The sequence below is a fragment of the Mesoplodon mirus genome (genome assembly GCF_964341445.2).
Source record: "Mesoplodon mirus genome assembly, chromosome: 12".
Taxonomy (NCBI): domain Eukaryota; kingdom Metazoa; phylum Chordata; class Mammalia; order Artiodactyla; family Ziphiidae; genus Mesoplodon; species Mesoplodon mirus.
Window position 1 is genome coordinate 44,154,765 of NC_138988.1, and position 23,107 is coordinate 44,177,871.

Below are 23,107 nucleotides of genomic sequence, written 5' to 3' on the forward strand. Positions count from 1 at the left end.
GAAGGAACAAGATAAAAACCCCAGAAAAACAACTAAATGAAGTGGAGACAGGCAACCTTCCAGAAAAAAAATTCAGAATAATGATAGTGAAGATGATCCAAGACCTCGGAAAAACAATGGAGGCAAACATGGAAAACATGCAAGAAATGTTTAACAAAGACCTAGAAGAATTAAAGAACAAACAAACAGAGATGAACAATAACTGAAATGAAAACTACACTGGAAGGAGTCAATAGCAGAATAACTGAGGCAGAAGAACTGACAAGTGACCTGGAAGACAGAATGGTGGAATTCACTGCCATGGAACAGAATAAAGAAAAAAGAATGAAAAGAAATGAAGGCAGCCTAAGAGACCTCTGGGAAAACATTAAATGCACCAAAATTCACATTATATGGGTTCCAGAAGGAGAAGAGAGAGAGAAGGGACCAGAGAAAATATTTGAAGTGATTATAGTTGAAAACTTCCCTAACATGGGAAAGGAAATAGCCACCCAAGTCCAGGAAGTGAAGAGAGACCCAAGCAGGATAAACCCAAAGAGAAACATGCCAAGACACATAGTAATCGAATTAACAAAAATTAAAGACAAAGAAAAATTATTGAAAGCAACAAGGGAAAAACGAAAAATAACATACAAGGGAACTCCCATAAGGTTAATAGCTGATTTCTCAGCAGACACTCTACAAGCCAGAAGGGAGTGGCATGATGTATTTAAAGTGATGAAAGGTAAGAACCTACAACCAAGCTTACTCCACCTGGCAAGAATCTCATTCAGATTTGATGGAGAAATCAAAACCATTACAGACAAACAAAAGCTAAGAGAATTCAGCACCACCAAACCAGCTCTACAACAAATGCTAAAGGAACTTTTCTAAGTGGGAAAAACAAGAGAAGAAAAGGACCTACAAAAACAAATCCACAACAATTAAGAAAATGGTAATAGGAACATACATATCGATAATTACCTTAAATGTGAATGGATTAAATGCTCCAACCAAAAGACACAGGCTCACTGAATGGATACAAAAACAAGACCCACATATATGCTGTCTACAAGAGACCCACGTCAGACCTAGGGACACATACATACCGAAAGTGAAGGGATGGAAAAAGATATTCCATGCAAGTGGAAATCAAAAGAAAGCTGGAGTAGCAATACTCATATCAGATAAAATAGACTTCAAAATAAAGAATGTTACAGGAGACAAGGAAGGACACTACATAAAGATCAAGAGATCAATCCAAGAAGAAGATATAACAATTATAAATATATATGCACCCAACATAGGAGCACCTCAATACATAAGGCAAATGCTAAACTAACAGCTATAAAAGAAGAAATTGACAGTAACACAATAATAGTGGGGGACTTTAACACCTCACTTGCACCAATGGACAGATCATCCAGACAGAAAATTAATAAGGAAACACAAGCTTTAAATGACACAATAGACCAGATGGATTTAATTTATATTAATAGGACATTCCATCCAAAAACAGCAGATTACACTTTTTTCTCAAGTGAACACATTCTCCAGGATAGATCACATCTTGGGTCACAAATCAAGCCTTGGTAAATTTAAGAAAAGTGAAATCATATAAAGCATCTTTTCTGACCACAACACTAAGAGATTAGAAATCAATTACAGGGAAAAAAATGTAAAAACACAAACACATGGAGGCTAAACAATACATTACTAAATAACCAAGAGATCACTGAAGAAATCAAAGATGAAATTAAAAAATACCTAGAGACAAATGACAACGAAACACAACGATCCTAAACCTATGGGATGCAGCAAAAGCAGTTCTAAGAGGGAAGTTTATAGCAATACAATCCTACCTCAAGAAACAAGTAAAGTCTCAAATAAACAATCTAACCTTACACCTAAAGGAACTAGAGAAAGAAGAACAAACAAAACCCAAAGTTAGTAGAAGGAAAGAAATCATAAAGATCAGAGCAGAAATAAATGAAATAGAAACAAAGAAAACAATAGCAAAGATCAATAAAACTAAAAGCTAGTTCTTTAGAAGATAAACAAAATTGATAAACCTGTAGCCAGACTCATCAAGTAAAAGAGGGAGAGGACTCAAATCAATAAAATTAGAAATGAAAAAGGAGAAGTTACAAAGGACACCTCAGAAATACAAAGCATCCTAAGAGACTACTACAAGCAACTCTATGCCAATAAAATGGACAACCTGGAAGAAATGGACAAATTCTTAGAAAGGTATAACCTTCCAAGACTGAACCGGAAGAAACAGAAAATATGAACGGACCAATCACAAGAAATGAAATTGAAACTGATTTAAAATCTTCCAACAAACAAAAGTCCAGGACCAGATGGCTTCACAGATGAATTCTATCAAACATTTAGAGAAGAGCTAACACCCATTCTTCTCAAACTCTTCCAAAAAATTGCAGAGGAAGGAAAACTCCCAAACTCATTCTACGAGGCCACCATCACCCTGATACCAAAACCGGACAAATATACTACAAAGAAAAGAAAATTACAGACTAATATCACCGATGAATATAGATGCAAAAATCCTCAACAAAATACTAGCAAAAAGAATCCAACACATTAAAAGAATCATACACCATGATCAAGTGGAATTCATCCCAAGGATGCAACGATTCTTCAATATATGCAAATCAATTAACAAATTAAAGAATAAAAATCATATGATCATCTCAATAGATACAGAAAAAGCTTTTGACAAAATTCAACACCCATTTATGAGAAAAACCGTCCAGAAAGTGGGCATAGAGGGAACCTACCTCGACATAATAAAGGCAATATATGACAAACCCACAGCAAACATCATTCTCAATGGTGAAAAACTGAAAGCATTTCAGGAACAAGACAACAATGTCCACTCTTTCCACTATTATTCAACATAGTTTTGGACGTCCCAGCCATGGCAATCAAAAAAGAAAACGAAATAAAAAGAATACAAACTGGAAAAGGAGTAAAAGTGTCACTGTTTGCAGATGACATGATACTATACATAGAGAATCCTAAAGATGCCACCAGAAAATTATTAGAACTAATCAATGAATTTGGTAAGGTTGCAGGATACAAAATGAATGCACAGAAATCTCTTGCATCCCTATACACTAACAATGAAAGATCAGAAAGAGAAATTAAGGAAACAATCCCATTTACCATCACATCAAAAAGAATAAAATACCTAGGAATAAACCTACCTAAGGAGGCAAAAGACCTCTACTCAGAAAACTATAAGACACTGATGAAAGAAATCAAAGATGAAACAAACAGATGGAGACATATACCATGTTCTTGGATTGGAAGAATCAATATTGTGAAAATGACTATATTACCCAAAGCAATCTAAAGATTCAATGCAATCCCTATCAAATTACCAATGGCATTTTTTACAGAATAGAACAAAAAAAATTTAATTTGTATGGAGACACAAAAGACCCCAAATAGCCAAAACAATCTTGAGGGAAAAAAACGGAGCTGGAGGAATCAGACTCTCTGATTTCAGACTATACTACAAAGCTACAGTAATCAAGACAATATGGTACTGGCACAAAAACAGAAATATAGATCAATGGAACAGGATAGAAAGCCCAGAGATAAACCCATGCACCTATGGTCAACTAATCTATGACAAAGGAGGCGAGGATATATAATGGAGAAAAGACAGTCTCTTCAATAAGTGGTTCTGGGAAAACTGGACAGCTACATGTAAAGAATGAAATTAGAACACTCCCTAACACCATACTCAAAAATAAACTCAAAATGGATTAAAGACCTAAATGTAACCGGACACTATAAAACTCTTAGAGGAAAACATAGGAAGAACACTCTTTGACATAAATCACAGCAAGATCTTTTTTGACCCACCTCCTGGATTAATGGAAATAAAAACCCACCTCCTGGATTAATGGAAAAAATAAAAAATAAAAAAATAATGGGACCTAATGAAACTTCAAAGCTTTTGCACAGCAAAGTAAACTATAAACAAGACAACCCTTAGAGTGGGAGAAAATATTTGCAAACGAATCAACGGGCAAAAGATTAATCTCCAAAATATATAAACAGCTCATGCAGCTCAATATTAAAACAACAAGCAGCCCATTCAAAAAATGGGCAGAAGACCTAAATAGACATTTCTCCAAAGAAGACATACAGATGGCCAAGAAGCACATGAAAAGCTGCTCAACATCACTAATTATTAGAGAAATGCAAATCAAAACTACAATGAGGTATCACCTCACACTGGTTAGAATGGCCATCATCAGAAAATCTACAAACAACAAATGCTGGAGAGGGTGTGGAGAAAAGGGAACCCTCTTGCACTGTTTGTGGGGATGTAAATTGATACAGCCACTATGGAGAACAGTATGGAGGATCCTTAAAATACTAAAAATAGAATTACCTTATGACCCAGCAATCCCACTACTGGGCATATACCCTGAGAAAGCCATAATTCAAAAAGACACATGCACCCCAATGTTCATTGCAGCTCTATTTCCAATAGCCAGGACACGGAAGCAACCTAAATGCCCACTGACAGACGAATGGATAAAGAAGATGTGGTACATATATACAATGGGATATTACTCAGCCGTAAAAAGGAATGAAATTGGGTCATTTGTAGAGACGTGGATGGACCCAGAGACTGTCATACAGAGTGAAGTAAGTCAGAAAGAGAAAAACAAATATCGTATATTAACGCATATATGTGGAATCTAGAAAAATGGTACAGGTCAACCGGTTTGCAGGGCAGAAATAGAGACACAGATGTAGAGAAAAAATGTATGGACACCAAGCAGGGAAAGCAGGGGGTGGGGGGTGGGATGAATTGGGAGTTTGGGATTGATATATATACACAAATATGTATAAAATAGATAACTAATAAGAAACTGCTTTAAGCACAGGGAGATCAGCTCAGTGCTTTGTGACCACCTAGAGGGGTGGGATAGGGAGAGTGGGAGGAGATGCAAGAGGGAAGAGATATGGGAACATGTGTATATGTATAGCTGATTCACTTTGTTATAAAGCAGGAACTAACACACCGTTGTATACCAATTATCCTCCAGTAAAGATGTAAAAAAAAAAAAAAGAACCTACTGTATAAAAAATAAAATAAAATAAAATTCAACAAAAACCACAAACTAATATTGGGTCCAGTGGATCCTAATGGTACTTTGAGGGTTATCTTGCTAAGATTCCATACATATCTGTCTAATATAAGGTGAAAAATAGAGTGAGAGTTGGAATGTCATGTCTTCCTGGACTTCCCCAGGCCTGGTCAGGGCTCTACTCATAGAGGGAGCTTCGGAGATAGTAGGAGCCGGAGATGTAATTGTGTAATTATCAAGGGAAGGGCACATAGTATTCCTTATGTATGCGCAAGGACCTTGCACCATCTCAAAATCTGCGATTTGCCTAGAATACCATTCTTTCCTCTCTCCCTTTTAGCTGGGTAACTGCTACACTTTGAATCTCCACTCAAACACCACCTCCACAAGCAAGCTTTCCCTGAGTCCCAGCCCTGCCATCCGGTGCCCCTTAGAGGGCTATCAGAGCCTCCCTCCCCACCCACTGCTTCTGTGCACTTGTCAGGGTTTTAGTGTCTCCTCCACTAGGGGGCAGGCGGGGGTCTGCTCAGCTTTGCATCCTCAGCACCAGCACAGTGTTGACCCTAGTGGGCACTCGGTAAGTATTTTGCAAATGAAAGACAATGAAGTCACTTTTCTGAGTACAGGTGCTCACCTGCCTAAATTTTTAACAAAGTGTTAAGATGCATGTGTTTGAAGAAGTAAAAATAAAAAGTCCATCCATAGGGAAAGCAGATCAGGTAAGAGCTTCATTTTCCTGGATTGTCCTTCACTCAGGGATTACTGGGAACAACAAGCAACATGACTGTAGCAGAAGAGTCTTCAGCTCATGATTCTGGCTTTCATTTAGGTGTCCGGTGATTTATCAAAGACTGACATCTGCAATGAGGCTCGGCACCCACAGGCCGGCACAGACGCTGCAGAAGAGATACGGACAAACAGGCTGTACGAGTTGGCAATGAAAATGAGTGAGAAGGAAACTTCCTCTGGGGAGGATCAGGAGTCCGAGCCCAAGACAGAGTCTGAGAACCAGAAGGAAAGTCTGTCCTCTGAAGACAACAGCCAGAGTGTCCAGGAAGAGCTGAAGAAGGTAAGCTCTGTGAAACCACCTGCAGACGGCTTGGTTTCTGCAGCTGGGGTGTGGGGGGAGGTTCTGCATTTGTGCAGAGATGTGCAGGGACCCCAAAGAGCACTCTCTAAAATGCCCATCCCTATGCACTTGGGAGAGCCCAAGAAAACTCTGCTTGATTAACGCTGAGTTAATCAATCAGGAAAATAGCACCGCGTGGCCTTGCAAGTCTCCCAAGACCTCTCATCTCCTATTCTTCATCAAGACAGACCTTACATTTCAAGTCTATAACGTAGTACCCATGGTCTCTCTCATTGGTAAAGAGCTGTGTTATTTCCCGCCCCACCCTCTCCCGAAGGAATGTTTCCTGTGGATTGAGAACATCTAGCCAATCCTCTTTTAGCCAATGATGACGCTTCACTTCATAGTATAAAGTCTTTGTGTTGAAAGTGGCCTTCTGGATCATTTATCTCTGCAGTTTCCAGATTTTGGCTTGTTTGACTTAGCCAGAAGGCTTTCTCAAACAAACCTTATATGGAATCCCAGTGCTTTAAACAGATAAAAGCACTGCTGCTCTGAGGGTCCCCAAAGCTCCAACCACCTGATCTTCAGTCCCACCATCCTCCCTTCCTTCCCCCACGCTGGCCACCGAGTTCCAAGGGACATTGTGTGAAAAGCACAGAAAATAGACCCTGCCTCTGGCAGAAAGGGATCCCAGCCTTTCTGCCCACCATCCTCCAGCACGTGCCTGGGTTCCCACTACAGCTCCACCAAGTACGTTCACACTAGACTTGGCCCCCTGGTCAGGATAGCCCTGCTGCCTCCAGTGGAAGGGGAAGAAGCTAGCATTTGTTCAGTGTCTCCTACATGCCTGGTGCTTTGCACATGTGCGTTAGTTCATTTAATATAAAACCTTTGAGGTAGACACAGACCCATGTTGCAGATGAGGAAACTGAGTCTAGTCACAAAGGTACTTACCCAAGGCCCACTCCTAGTAAGTTTCAGAGCTGAGGCTGCATCACAAACCTGCTTGGCATCAAATCACAGGCTCTTTCCTTTACAACAAGCTGCCTCTTCTGGAACTCAGATAAGATCTTATCTGGTAACATCTAAACTTCTTTGTACTTAGGATCAATTTTTTCCCTATTCTGAGAGTAGGCTCTCTAAGCTAACAGGCTGCTGGTAACCCACGTGCACGGAGAATGAGCCCCCTTCATCTGCTCAACAGCCAAACTGGGGTACTGTGCAGGAGCCTGGCCAACCCAGGAATGACCACAGGTGGTCCAGAGCAGGCCCCAAGGGAAGTGGGGACCGTCCTCCATGGCTGAGGCCCTGAACCTTCCAACACCTCAGACTCTGCCTTGCATTCATTCCCAACCCGGCCTCCATAACCATTGAATCCTCACTCATAAACCTGCTGGGTCCTTTGCCTGGGGATGGCGCACGTCTCTTTCCTCCAGTATGTCTGTGGGTGGAGAGCAGATCTTGGCCTTCACAGGCAGCCCTTCCCCGGGTTATGGGCTCTGACCCATTGCCTCTTCAATGGTTATGGGCTCTGATCCTCTCTGTTACTTGAACCGATGGCCCATTACAATCACATTTGTCTGCTAGAGCTGAGAGCCAGATGGTAACTGAAGAATATCACATTATTTCTTACAGTGGCTCCACATCCTACTGGCTTTGCTGCCTGGTGGTCCCAAGGCACCAAAAGTTCATGCTGTACCAGCGGCATGCCAGGCTGGGATAAGCCACGCACACCCGCCCCTCATCAGCCTACAGGCCTCACCATCCGTCTATACTGTGCTCTTCTGGGCAGAATGTGAACAGGGAAAGGCGGAAAATCCTGGGTGTTTGGCCAAGCCTTCCATCCTGCCCCCATCCTGCCCTGTGCCCTTGCTGAGCAGGAAATTAGGGGAGTTGCTTTTATTCAAACTCCCAAATGTGTCAGTTTCTCAAAGTTTAAGTCCTTCCCACCGCCGACCATGAATCAATGGATTAAATAGTCAACCAGATATCACTTGTGTATGTAAAAACCCAGATAGCAAACAAAAAGAGGTAATCAATATCTCTCTCTCCATCAGGCATCAGCTACTCTGATTAAAGGAAAACAGAAATATACATTCATCTATGGAAGATTATTTAGAAGCAGAAGGGTACAGAGATAGGCTTCAGGATTAGACTGACTGTGAAACACATCCATGCAGTTTGCAAACTTTGGACTTTGGTTCTAAGCCAAGGCCATTTCTTGCCTGCTTCCTACACCCCGCCCCCTTGCTGCCCTCCTTGGCCCCTCCAATCCTTTCTCTACTCAGCAGCTGGAGCTGCCCTGCGGCCCTTGAACTTGCTCCCAGCATGTCGACAAGCCCAAGTCTGGCTTGTTTTTATATCGATCCCTAAAAACCAGTCTAGGTCTTCATTGTTGACTGGACAAACACATGTTGGCCTTGTCTGTAAAATGGGGATAATCATACCCCCTTATAGAGTTGGGATGACTAAATTATGCAGCATAGAGGTAGCACACAGCCAGAGCCCAGCAAATTTTAACAACCTCAAGGAAAAGAAATTTCACTGTCGTGAAATAATGTCCCTGTGTTAGCACTGAGGGAACAGCTTAGTGCCTATGTCCCGTCCACACATGCAGTGTCAAGCCAGAGGTCTGTAGCCACGTTCAGTGCTTCATCATGCTCTGAAGAATGTAATGGGGAACATATCACGTCAGAACCTCCCAGGTTCCCATCTTCGGGATCAGAGTAACTATGACTTCCCTTGTAATCCGACCACAACTAGTTTGTCCAGCACTCACACATGTACACACACACACCATGACTGGGGAGTGGATCTGGGCTAAAGAAACTGTTCCAGAAGCTGTTCGTGCTTGCCTTATCTCTTTACCGTGCTACTGCACACTGGCCCAAGGTCCATCTGTCTGGTGACTCCCAACACAGCAGGAGCTCCTCTTCCTGTGCAGCAGGCAGGCTGGGAGTGAGAGAATAACACTCTCCTCCCCAGGAGCAGCCCTAACCAGTGACTGATGTGAAGAGTGTAAATACTCCACTCCTTTGCCTCCACTGGGGTGGTGACCCACGGAGTGTGTGCTACCCACTGATGCCCCGAGTTCCCCAGCAGATTTGGCTCTGGGCACCCACAGTGAGGACCAGCTGGATCAGGCTGCCTTCTCTTCCCTGCCTTGCCCCACCCCCTCCTCCACTGGTTCCTGGGATCACTTCCCAAATAAACTCCATGCACTCAAATCCCTGTCTCAGGGTCTGCTTCTGGGGAAACCAGACTAAGACAGTAACCAAACAGGAAAACACGCAGAGCCCCCAGTTCACAAACACCCACTGCAGTATTTGTGACTAAGCAGTGGAGAAATCCAAATGCCTAACTGGCTGTTAATGGCCTCTGCCTGACCACGAGGATCCCTTACACGGAGAGAGTTTTATCCAGACTTCACCATCCCTCCTGCCTCTATCACAGGTTCTTCTCTCTGGGAGCCAAAGCAGAGGAATGTGCATATTCCCATAGACACAGGGACATCAGTGGCAGTTCAGTGTCCTTGGTATGACAACCCATGTAGGTATCAGGGCTTCACAGTCTTGTCCAGCAGCAGAAGAACCATTTTAGAAACACGCTGTTTCTTGATGGGAGTCAGCCCTTCGCTGTAGGCAGACTTGTCCCTACAGTTGATTCACTTTGGCTGGGTGTTGGGGGCCCAATGATAATTCACGGATGGTCACTGCCATCTGAATTTTAACTACCTGAAGAACCAGCTTGTAAAACTTGGGGCCAGCCCAGAAACCTAGATTCCTAGAGGCCATGTTTTTATTTTTTTTTTTGCGGTACGCGGGCCTCTCACTGTTGTGGTCTCTCCCGCTGCGGAGCACAGGCTCCGGACATGCAGGCTCAGCGGCCATGGCTCACGGGCCCAGCCGCTCCACGGCATGTGGGATCTTCCCAGACCAGGGCACGAACCCGCCTCCCCTGCATCAGCAGGCGGACTCTCAACCACTGTGCCACCAGGGAAGCCCAAGGCCATGTTTTTAATTGAAGTCATCTTGGTTCCATTGAACCTCATGGTCAACCTTCCAAATCTTGGGATCCTTCAAGCCCGGGAATAAGCACTTGCTTCCTCTCTGCCACTGGGCAGGTGGCTGTGCCAATGGTTATGGAAGAAAGGCCTGGCTGAAGTGGTTCCTAGAACCATCTGCCCGTGGAAATGCAGGTGCTGCATTCCTGAGAGAAGGACGCAAAGAAAGGTCAAGAACCCCTGGCCTGACTTTGGAGACTACATGCAGGGGCTGAATCTCCCACAAAACCCTATCTCCCCAAGCTTAAAGCAGTGATCCCCAAGGTCCCTGCTCACTCCAAAATCCCATGGTTCTAGACATGTAAGGCATGAAATAGGTTTTTGTTTCCTGATATTAGTATCATTTATGACACTATTTATATGACAAAAGATGTCCTATGTGTCAAGCTTTTGGAACATGAGTGTTTGTTGAAGGCTCATATTAGTGAATTCTTGCATTATAGTCAAATTTGTACACGCAATGTCCTGAAAGCAAAGTGTCTTTGTTTATTAATTATCACAAGTAGCTGAATCATTGTGTTTTAGTTTCAAAAGGGAGTCACAGACCAGCAGATAACTCCCATATTCATAGTTTCATGGAATAATTCTCCTCAAAGTATTGAGACTTCCCTAAAGTAATAAATGTCTTTCTCCTCAAATAAGAGACAGATTTGTGCATCTTCTCACAGCTGCTCCCCATTTACTAGCATCAAGTCATATAGAAACACAGTACTGGTCAATGGATAAGCAGACAGATTGATTGTTGTCTGAGAAAACCCAGAGCTGTGGGTTTCTGCAGTTTAATGTGCTTGTGAAAAACTTTTTGTCGATATCACAGTGTTAACATAAAATCAAGTATGGTCCACGTGTGTCTCACCCTTGTAAAATGACTCACAATCCACATGAGGATTCAGTGTCTTTCACCCCAGGTAGTATCTTATTTGAGAAGCATGTCTCCATCTTCAGTTGGCGCTAAAGGTTCAGTCCCCACTTATATCTTACAAGCTACACTGATCTCAGTAGGCCTTATGCCTGTTGCCTCTTCTAACTTTCTATTTAACTGCTGCGTTAGGAAAAAAGAGAAGCTTTAGCTGTCCACTTAGAGCTACAGCTCTTATCCACAGCGCTTGAACAGGTGAGGTTTCATTTCACTCCTATTGTCACTGGCATCACTCATTCCCACACTTGTGTCCTGTGTGTTTGGGGGAGGGGCCTGCACGGCTGGGAAGAGAGTTCTGGGTTCTCTCCTGGATCACGAGGGCTTCAACAGAACATCTTCTTCTCTAGGCAAAAGATGAACTGAGCCCTCGAGAATTAATATACTCATAATGCTAATAGATAAAAAGGCAGTCTACATAAGCAGACAATTCACCAAAAACAAAAACAAAAAAAGAAGAATGGGGCTTCCCTGGTGGCGCAGTGGCTGAGAGTCCGCCTGCCGATGCAGGGGACACGGGTTCGTGCCCCGGTTCAGGAAGATCCCACATGCTGCGGAGCAGCTAGGCCTGTGAGCCATGGCTGCTGAGCCTGCGCGTCCGGAGCCTGTGCTCCGGGAGAGGCCACAACAGTGAGAGGCCCGCGTACTGCAAAAAAAAAAAAAAAAGAAGAAGAAGAATGTAAATGACCAATAAGCATATGAAAAAATATTCAACTTTAATTGTATCTCAGCTGTATTCAATACAACCTAAACTTAGCCCAGAACTTGGCATATGGTGTGCACAGTCATTTTTTCCATTCAACAAAAGCACATTGAGGCACTGGGAAGGCAGCCATGAACAGGGCAAAGTTTATCGTTTGTTCAGACAAGCAATAAAAATGCAAATTGAAATAATGAAATGCCACTTTGCCTAACAAATTGGATGGTTAAAAAGAACGATAATCAATGTTGGTAAGAGTTCAGGGAAATAGGCAGTCTAATACCCACAAAGTAGCACATATTAGCACACTGGTGACTTGGTAACTCTAAGCAATCAAAGTGTGCATACCCTTTGATCCAGCAAATATGCTTTCAATCATTTATCCTAAGGAATAATTGGACAAGCAGCCAAGGGTATATCACAATGCAGTTCATCAAGTGTTATATTTTTATACTAGGAAAACTTTGAAACAACCTAAGTGTCCAACAATAATGGACTCTTGGGAAATGGAGGGGATGAGGTCCAGAAAACAGATGGGGCATTGGCATTGGAATGGCAAAGACAGAATAGTCCAGGTACAAGTAAGTGGGTAAATTTGATGTTTAGGAAGATGAAGAGAGTTTGTTTTATGTTCTATGCTTCCCCCACTCTGCTCCTCTGTTACCCAACCGAACTTGGGTCTGCTCGCCTGGGCACAGTAAAGCCAATCTACTGACACTGGGTTGTGGTGAAAGAAAATGTAGTGTTTGTTGCAGGGCACCAAGCAAGATTGGGGATGGCTAATGCTCAAGAGGTCGGAACCCCTGATGGCTTTCACGGAAAGGTTTTTAAAGATAGGGTGAGTGAGAGGGTTGCAGGGCACATGATCAGCTTGTGTGCATTCTTCTGATTGGTTGGTAGTGAGGTAATGGGGAGTCAACATCATCAACCTTCTGGTTCCAACCTGTCTGGGGCCTGCCTACATGCTAGTGGTCAGCATGCAGTTAATGTTTTCCACCTGCAGGGGTTTCAGTATTTGCAAAACAGCTCAAAGGATATGGCTCAGAATGTTATCTTATAGCCCTTGAGAGGAGCTAAAGGTATTTGACTTTGTTTAATGGCTAAACTATTACTATTTTGTCTTGCTTGACTGTTTTCCTTTGTTTCGGCATTTTCTCACTTCTGAATTTATTAAATTTATTCTTTGGAACTCGGGGATGGCCTAGGAGGCTAAAGTCTTTCTACAAACAAGAGGCAGGCAGAGGACATGGGGTCAGGGGGTGGTCTGTCCTGGGAAGGCCCCATAAGGTCCTGCTTGGTTACATCTCTAGCTTTCTGAACTAGAAGGCAAGTTTGCCTTCTGAAAGTGAGGGGATAGTGAAATTTGAGTGTCAGGATTGTGGAGAGGGTTTGAAATAGCTATTGCATAGAATGGGAGAAAAACGTGTGGAGAAATATAAAGGATCCCCAGGGTAAGGTCAGAGATCACAAACATTTACTTGAGATAAAAAGAGCCTGTAAAAGAATACAGCAACTATGCACACTACTATATATAAAATAGATAAAAGACCTATGGTATAGCACAGGGAACTATATTCAACATCTTATAATAACCTATAAGGGAAAAGAATCTGAAAAGAATATATAGATAGGTACATATAACTGAATCATGTTGCTGTACACCTGAAACTAGCATAACATTGTAAATCAACTTCAATAAAAGAAAAAGAAAAGAATACAGCAACTTTGAATGCAAATAAATGCAAAATAAAAATTCATTCTATTCAAAGAAAAGGTCTAGTAGTAGCAGGTCTATTCATGAATCCATATCATTCAGTACAATTACACAATACAGCTCAATAGGTTCTGGGATTTACATTAGAACTCCTCATTTCATAACTAAAATTTATAGATGAATCTCAAACCAGACTGGAGGAGTGGGAAGATAAAATGGAAATTAATTCCAACCATAATAGGAACAAAAAAAATGTGAAATTAAAGCTTAACAAGAAGACTGCAGATTTCTCAGAAACCTACCAGTTTTGCTGGTAGGAAAAACAGTGTAAAGAAGAATTCTTCCAAAATGAGGGTAGACATTTACTGTAATTTAAATCAAAATCTGAACCAGAAGTTTTTTTAACTTTTCAAAAGGATTCAAAAAATCACCTGATAAAATAAAGTCAGGAATAACTTAGAAATGCTTAGAAAAAATAAAAGAAATGAAGAGGACCTATCTATTAAGATAGCACATCATGTTTTAAAGGCAGAGTAATTAAATTTGTGAGATATTGATAAAGGATGCAATGAAATAGTCCAGAAGTATGCCCTAGAATATACTTAATTTAATTCACAATTGATCTCATAATTACCACCCACCTCTCACCCCTGGTTGGGAAGAGATCATTTTTTAATAAATGTGTTGAGATGTGCACTTGTTCTTTTGGGGGAAGGGATGTGGCAAGAGAGGAAGGTCCTTAATGTTCTCTCCAACAAAGGAATGAATGGCTCCCCCAGGTTTGCAGGGCCAGCAATACGTACAGGAGACAATAAGGAAAAGATGCCGACTTCCCATGAGAGGTAGTGGCACAAGTTCTAGAGTTTGAATCCTTGTTCAATCCTTGTTACAAATAATTGTTCAACTATTCTAAGAGCTGTAATACAGTAGGGACCAAAGAGAAAAGGTCCCTGCTCTTGTGGAATTTACCCACTGTTGGGGGCGACAGCTGATAAGTATGTAAACACATACAGGGGAAGAGGTCCTTAGTGATCAGTGCTAAGGAGATTCAGCACGACGCTCACGGATGGAGTTGGAAGGAGTATGAGTCATGGTGGTCCAGACTTTTCTGACCAACTCTGTTTTCCACTGAAACCCGAAAGACACAAAGGGAAAAGTGAGGCAAAGATCTAAAGGAAGGGCTTTCCAGGCAGAAAAAAACATGCAAGGCCTTAAGGTGGAAATGACCTTGACAAGTTCAAGGAACAGCTTAAAGAGCTAGGGTAGCTGGGGCAACATGGCCAAGGGGAGAGCGCTTGGAGAAGTGAGAGAGGGAGGGGCCAGAGCAAGCCAGCGGTGTGGGCCATGCAGAGAACTTTGGCTTCTATTCTGTGTGAGATAGGAAGCACGTGGAAAGGTTTCAGCAGAGACATAACAAGGAGGGCCTTACATTTATCAAGATCACCCTGGTTGCCATGTGCCACCTCCCTTCCAAGTGAACGTGGAAGGTGGTTTCCTGTGTCATTGGGCTACTACAGAGCTGAGCACGTGCCCTGGCAGAGCCCTGGTTACCTCCAACAAGTGGGGAAATGTGTCCAGTGAGTATCAGGAAATAATTTTCTGAGGAACAGCCAGTATGCGAAAGCAAAAGAGATCGACAACCATGATCACCTCCTCTGCCAGGACAGGAAGTCCTGCCTGCCCTACACCTGCCCGGGCAGGTATGGTCAAAGTCAGTGGCTCCAGCATTCCCCTCCTCTCTCACCATCACGGGTCCTGGAGTGGCCTTGCTCAGGTGACTACATCAAACAACAGGGACTCCACCAAGGAAGGGAAAGAAAATGACCATGGGGAAACATACAGACCAGTGGGTTTAATTCTGGAACTAAACTAAATGTACAAATAGCACATTTTAAAAAATTCATTTCGGGCATCCCTGGTGGCACAGTGGTTAAGAATCCGCCTGCCAATGCAGGGGACACGGGTTCAATCCCTGGTCCGGGAAGATCCCACATGCTGTGGAGCAACTGAGCCCGTGCGCCACAACTACTGAGCCCACGCACCGCAACTACTGAAGCCCGTGCCCCCTAGAGCCCATGCTCCGCAACAAGAGAAGCCACCGCAATGAGAAGCCTGCGCACCTCAACGAAGAGTAGCCCCTGCTCGCCACAACTAGAGAAAGCCCGCATGCAGCGATGAAGACCCAACACAGCCAAAAATAAAATAAATGAAATAAATTTTTTTAAAAATTCATTTCAATTATCACAATTTTAAAAAATCTTATTTCTTTCATAGGTGGCTTTGACCATCAAAATCTAAATGATTTAAGAACCCAAACATTCCTAGAGGTCCATTCTCTGATCTCCATTACATTTCATGTTTCAATTTATTACATATGCTAATTTATTAGGTTCATGCTCCAATTTCTTTCCACAATTCTGTGCCACCTTCTTTCAAGTCAGTCGTTGGGGACGTGAGTCTGTTCATGGAGAATGTATTTTGACGGGTTGTAGAGGCTTCGCCGGAGCGCCTTATGTTTCATGAGAACTGAAACATATTTGCATTGAATTTTTCTAGCAGATTTCTGTCAACTATTCAGGAGGACATATGGAGTTTCTTTTCTTACCTTTGAGAAGGAAAAAAATACATGAAATCAGGGCATTTGGACAAATTTCCTTGCTTGCTCTGGCGGTTTGATAGAAGCATTTCATAAAGCCAAGGCAGCATCTGTAATGTGGGACAGAAAAGTAATGAGCGGGCTGTGAAGTCTGGATCACACTTAGATCAGATTTCCTCAGAGACCACATTCTTGTTCACTCTGATTGTTTTTGGTGGCTCCATCTCAGGTAGGCTCAGTAAGGCTCAGAATAGGAGCTGGTCGCTTGGGAGATCTCAAGCTCTGTTGTGTGGCTTGGTCATTGGTGTACAAATCAACGAGCTTGTTCTGATTGATGTCACTTGGTGGAGGCTACAGGCTCTTCTCTCGCTGATCTGTTGTTCATGGATCTGATTATTCAGTTAGATTCTGTTCTTCCATCACTTTCTGCAGTCCATTGGGTCCCAGGAGTTATGCAGGTGGAGGAGGTGATGTGGCAGGTGGGAAGGAGTGTGGACCTTGAAGACCGAAGTCTCTGGGTTCAAATCTCAGCTGTGCATCTTCTTCCTTAAGCCACAGTTTCTTCGTCTCTCAAGATGGGATGAAAACAGCCACCACGTCAGGTTGTGATGAGGGTTACACGAAATCACGAGAAGCCTGGGGTCAGACCCGGCACAGGAAGGATGCACATTAACACTGAGCTGGCTTCCTTCCTTCCTCTCTTCCTCCCTAAAGGGCTCTCTCAGGAGCAACGTGTCCCAGGAGAGAAGGTGAGGCCCCGTACACATTTTATGCAACTTGAACATTGAAAGACTTTTCTCCTCTGCCTGTAATTCCTGCATGGGAGCCAACATGTTTTAAGAAGCCTCTGTTAAAGTTCTTTCTATTTCCTGTGCTTCCAGACTGACCCCAAAGTCACACATTAACGGAACCTGCTTGCCCCTCTGCAGGTCCACAGCCTGTGGCTCCCAGTGCAGGGTAGGACCTGTTTCCTGCTACCTGGGTCTTCCTGCCCTTCTCCTGTCTCTGCTCTCTGAGGACAGGGACCCAGGCTTACTCACTCTGCATCCCCTGCAGGGCCCAGTGCAGTGCTGGGCATAGAGCAGATGCTTCCTGAAGGCTTGAATTAAATTCGTGATGATGGGAAATAGTAGATGATGTTTGAGGGCCTGGCTTGTTCGGTTGCCCAGCTAGGCAATGACATACCTTATTTTTATTGCCTATCAGTACGTATGGTTCAGTATGCTCCCTACTGGGAAACGGAGGGTCCTGCATGCGTGCGTGTCTTGAGTGTCAGTGTCGGGTTGTTTACTGTCATTTCTCAGGACAAACCATTCTGTATTCTGATATTGTGTCTTCCATTTTTGGTGTTAAGGTATCCCTTCTTTATGACATTATGGTGAAGCCAGACAGTAGTAGACCAGGGTGGCTTTTTTTTTTTTTAAATATTCTTACTTAGCAAGAGAAAAAAACTAGGAAACAGCAGCAAAGTTTAACTTTTTTTTTTTTGGTTAAAAAATAGTAAAAAGCATCCTTCAAAACACCAAGTAGTCAAGGAAAGTTGTTTCAAGAACACAGTACAGGACTTCCCTGGTGGTGCAGTGGTTAAGAATCCGCCTGCCAACACAGGGGAGACAGGTTCGATCTCTGGTCCAGGAAGATCCCACATGCCGCAGAGCAACTGAGCTCATGCTAGCCATAGCTACGGAGCCCACACGCTGTAACTACTGAAGCCTGTGCCCCCCAGAGCCCATGCTCCGCAACAAGAGAAGCCACTGCAATGAGAAGCCTGCGCACCACAACGAAGAGTGGCCCCCGCTCGCTGTAACTAGAGAAAGCCTGCATGCAGCAACGGAGACCCAACACAGCCAAAAAGAAAAAAAAATAGAACACAGTACATAATAAACGGTGTCTAAGCTACTGGCCATCACCAGTAATGTTCCCATCTTGAGCCAGTAGGGCAGGTGGGAGAGTTTTGAGGACAGGTGGACAGCTCTGGACCCAAACACTGTGGACACTTGGCATATGCTGACTAATTTCATCTTCTCAAAAACACCTTGAGCTAGATGGTGTTATCTCCATTTCATAGCTGAGGCTCAGAGAGATTAAGTTATTTCCCCAAAATCTACACAGAGTAACCTGAATTTCCCAAGCCTCATGATCTGACGTGTACAATGAGAAGGTCACCTTAGCATCCGTCCCCACTAGGAAACCACAAGACCAGAGCATCCACCCACCCCCACTGTCTCCCTCCATTATTTGGGGGAATCTAGGGGAAAGATCTCACACATGTTCACAATCAGCCATCTTATAAGGGCCTGCTCAGGGCCTTCACCAGGCTGCTGCTGCTGCCCAGATCCACCCTAGGAACCAGCCCTGCACAGGTGCCTTCTCCATAGAGGCCCCAGATCAGCAAGACCAGGGCCAATTTATGACTTGTGGGCCCAAGCACTTTTGCCTTTGTGGACCCTTTCCTCCACAAAAAACCATCTAAAATCGTATTTTACAATTGTGTTGGTATAAAGATTAATATTGTGTATTAAAACATGTGCCTGGAACTAATAGTTCATTTTTCCATATGATTTTAAAAGAAATTAAGACATTTTCATGGACCCCCTAAAAGAATGGTGGGCCCTAGGCTCCACGCCTGCTGAGCCCAATGGGTAAGGAGGCCCTTTGCAAGACCCTGCTGACATGGCAGTCCCCTCGCCACTGCCCTTCCTGCTTCATAAATCGACCCACAGACCTCAAAGCATACTGCCTGCTTCTAAATCTCACAAAAACCCTAATATCAATGTCCCTTCAGCTTCTATCTGTTTAGGTCTTATTATAGGTGTCAGAACAATCCCCGAGGTGGAACTGGGAAATTTCCTCTTCTGCCCCAGAAACCTGGACACATCATTTAATCCTCAAAGCTTTTATTCCACATTGTATTAGGTTCTGTCATATCAAGACTTATATCAAGTCACATAAATAGATACCCCAGGCCTCTGTCACAGCCCCAGTTCATCACACACAGCCAGATACTGAATCCGTTTTGGCGCCGCTGAGACTGGCAGACACATGTGCACGCACATGCCCAAGGGTAGAGAGGGGTCTGGGATCAGGCCTCTGTTATTCCACTGCGTTCTCTTCCTATTAAGCCAGGTAGCTAATGAGACCCCGCTACTCACATGTTCACAAGCTTGAGCCATTCTGGTAAGCAGCAGTCCCACTTATTCCAGCTTGAAATGAGTTTGCATTTCTTTGTCCAACACAAAGCTTTGAAATGAATGATGACCCTGGAAAATTATCAGGAGAATTTGCGAGGATTGCAAATAAGCAGGTATATCTAGTGTTTAGGATGGAAATATTTTCTTCTTTCAAATTCTAGAGACTCAGACTCTCCCCCTGGCAACACTTTGCATGCTGCATGTCTTTAGAAAACAGTTTATAAGGAAGAGTAAATGGAGGAAGAATTTGTTTCTAGTAACATATTTTTATAGGAAGAGAAAGGGCATGGCTACAGGATGGAGAGATTGCTCGGGCTCAAGTTTGTGGGTAGTGAGACTAAAAGTAAAGGAGTCTGCTCTGCCCTCAGTCCCTAGAAAGAAGAGAAAAGATACAGGTGGGATTTTGACGTGGGTCCTGACCTGGTATTCTTTCTCAGGTCCACTGTCATGGTCACAGTGGCAGGCCCCCACCTCGGAGTGGTACATCACCTCCTGAAAGGTTTGCATTGGTCCTGTTGTTGGTTACAGTCTGGCAGGAAGCTGAGTCTTTGTTGAGGTTGATGCTTGTTTCTCTGCCTCACTGCTGAGCGATGGAGGAAACACTGGAGGTTTCTCATCACTTTCTGTACCCTGAGCGTGGACTCTTGGTTCCAGCCCGGTGATTGTAAAGTTGACATAATAGATTTGATGTTCCACAAGGGGATGTGACACAGACCGGACCCTAGAGGTGGACACTCAGGCTCTCAGTGGTGACCACGCGTGGTCGGGAGGTCAAGGAGCATCAGTGTGTCAGAGCAAATACATCCCCGGGGCGTATCAACAGCTGAAAGCTCCTCCTCCACCCTAGAGAAGCCATACTGGCTATGCTGGGCATTTTGAAAGGAAGTCATGCATGTACCCGGCACTTAATAAATTTGTTGTTTAATTTGTGTTTCTTTGATCACTAGAAGGTTGAATTTGGTTACTGCATGAGTCCACTGGCCATTTTCATTCCATCATCCATGGGGCCCTTGGCCACGAGTGTCTTTGAGGCCAACCTTCCTGTTCTGCAACAGCCCCTATTCTGTCAGCTGATTTTCTTCACACTTTCACATCTCCCTTATTTGATACCATGGACCTGTCACGTTTGATTCATCTTATAATTAATGTCTGGAGTAACGTCGGCTGCTGTCATAGAGAGCTCTTTCTGGCTCTGGAATTGTGCTTTGTTTGTGCCATTCAGCTCAGGTCTCTGGAGCTTTAAGCAATAAAGCAGGAAGGCTCCTGTAGATTTTCATTTCTCCCACACACAGGGCTCCCTGCCAGCACCTCTGAATCCTCACCAGCTTTTTATCTGAACAAAACCCTGTCCGGTGCTAAATATAGCTTTATTTCACACAATTGTAGAAGGTACTTTCTACTGTTAAATCTAGACTGGGCAGGGAACAGGACATTTACATAACAAGTTGGTGTTAACCCTATGACAAACCTTCTAATCGCTTACTGGCCTAGTGAGTAAGCTAAGGAACAAGGAGGTTGGGTGCCCTGCTCCTGTCACACAGCTAATTAAATCCCAGTTATCTTCACTTCCAGCAGGTGCCCTGTCCACTCCCGCACTCACATCCAAGCAAGCCCGCAACACTCCTGTAGAAGAACCACCCGATTCCCTAGAGGTGGGATTAATTCCCTGCAAGTGTTTGTGGGTTCCAGTTTGTGTTTCACGATGGAGGGCAGAACGGGGACACCAACCAACCAGAGAGATCTTGTCCAGTTTCCATATAATTTTTTTCAGTCGCTTCTCCAGCTGGAAGCTGGTTCCCTTCTGAAGGGGACCATAGACCTCCCAAGTGAAGCCATGGTGCTCTCCACAGACCAACTGCTGGGGACCGCTCACTCTCACTTAATGACAAGTGCAAATACCTTCAGGGGTCAGGAAAGTATGTCACCGTGTCAAGTGGCTGGGGTAGAGCTAAAGGCACACTCTGAGGGCAGGGTCTTCATCCACTGTTCACTGCTTATCCCAGCACCTGGAGCAGAGCCTGTGCACCACAGGCCCCCAATAAGATATGTATGCAATAGAATGAATGGTGGGGACTGCAGAGAACTGGGAAGTGCTTATCTCACAGAAGGCATTCTTGTCAAAAAACATGCCTCTAGGCAATATTTGGCTTCCAGCTGGCAACTCCTATGATTGAATAAACAAGGCTATTTCTGGACGGAAAGGAAAAATGACTGCCAAGCAACACTGATGTCCAGCTTATCGCTTTGATGTTATATGTTCAGTTGGAGTCAAGATGCAGATAACTCTTTCTGTTTAAGCACCTCTGAAGTCCTTCCCATTAATAACATTGGCCCCTTAATGACCCTGGACCAATTGGAGATGTGTGTAAATGTTAACATTTGCCCTTCCATCGTGCTGTGGTCTAACCGTTTTTCCTGAATCCCTTAGTCAAAAGATGTACAAAGGCACCTCTTCTAACAAACAAAGGGCAAACTTTCTAAATACAAGCTTTATTTACTAAGAGAAGTGTACCAAACCTGCTTTCATACATACAACGTTGCCTTTTCTAAAATGGACTTAAGCAAACAGTGGCAGCTCTTTCTTGCCAAAAACATTTTGAGTCCAATTCATCTCCAAAACCTGCCACATTGAGTTACAGGATTCTAGATAATGGCGGACAGCCTCTGCAAGTTTTTCCTAAGGTAAAGAGTTGGCTTGGCTCTCCCTCGGACACTTCCCTTATTCTGGTGGGTCTGCGTCACCTTCCTCCATCTTATTTTCCTGATAACCCAGACCCATTTTTTTGGTATGTAGCAAACTCCCTTGAACCAAAAGAAGCATAACTCTTGGGTGAGTCAAGCAGCTATTGTGAAACAGGCTGCAGAGGAGCCCTCTGAGCACATGTGCCCTAACCCTAGGATGATTGACAGGTGCCAGGATGAGACCCTAGGATGAGACCATGTACCAGAGCCCAGAGCCAGCTTCTAGACTGTGGACTCAGCCACAGACTTGTCACTTAGACACTCTGATTCCATAGTGAAGTTGCAGGGCCACTGAAAACTTCCTCTAGTGAGATAAAACCTGCAATAGAATTTACTTGGGGAAACAAACTGCAAACCAAGTCAGAGCTATCATTAATATATTTTGGCCAGAATATATGAATCAGATAGATACCTTGGGAGGTACCAAAGGCATTAAAATTCCAGGCTTTCTTGAAACACTTTACTGGTTAAAAAAATGCCCATGGGCAATATTTGACTTCCAGTTTACAAACCCGGTGATGGGCTAAGTAAAATTGATTGTAGATGGACATCATTAGTGCCAAGCAACATTGATCTCCTGCTTACTTCTTGGTGCTATATGTTCAGATGAACTCAAAGATGCAGATAATTCTTTGTGGCTGAAGTACCTCTGCTCCATTAAAGACCTTGGCCCAGATCTGGACTGACTGTAATTTTGAGCCATGAATATAAAAACTAGAAGTGACCTGTATCAGTTAGAAATATATTCAACCACAAATAACAGAAAATCCAGCCAATAGGGGCTCCAACAGGTAGGGACTTATTTTGCACACATGTATCAAGGTGTTCAGAGGCAGTTCAGCTGATCCAGTGCTATGTGGGCTCAGGCTCTTTCAGTCTTTCTGATCCACCTGACCCAGCATTTTGGTATCATCCTCACTCTTGTTGGCTTCCTAACCGCAGACCTATGATCAAGGCAGAGAGAAGTGGGGGCAGGAGAGCATCAGCTGCATCTAT

At 43.7% G+C, this 23,107-nt stretch overlaps 2 protein-coding genes across 2 annotated transcripts in view; one reads left to right on the forward strand and one right to left on the reverse strand.

Annotated features, from left to right (window-relative positions):
* Positions 1–23,107, reverse strand: part of LOC309813350 (uncharacterized protein) — a 439,697-nt gene that overhangs the window by 279,523 nt on the left and 137,067 nt on the right. The window lies entirely within an intron of this gene.
* Positions 1–23,107, forward strand: part of MYRIP (myosin VIIA and Rab interacting protein) — a 180,780-nt gene that overhangs the window by 137,493 nt on the left and 20,180 nt on the right. The window contains exon 10 of the mRNA XM_082638168.1: positions 5,947–6,186. Coding sequence (XP_082494294.1) covers positions 5,947–6,186 — 240 coding nt within the window. The remainder of the gene's footprint in view (positions 1–5,946; positions 6,187–23,107) is intronic.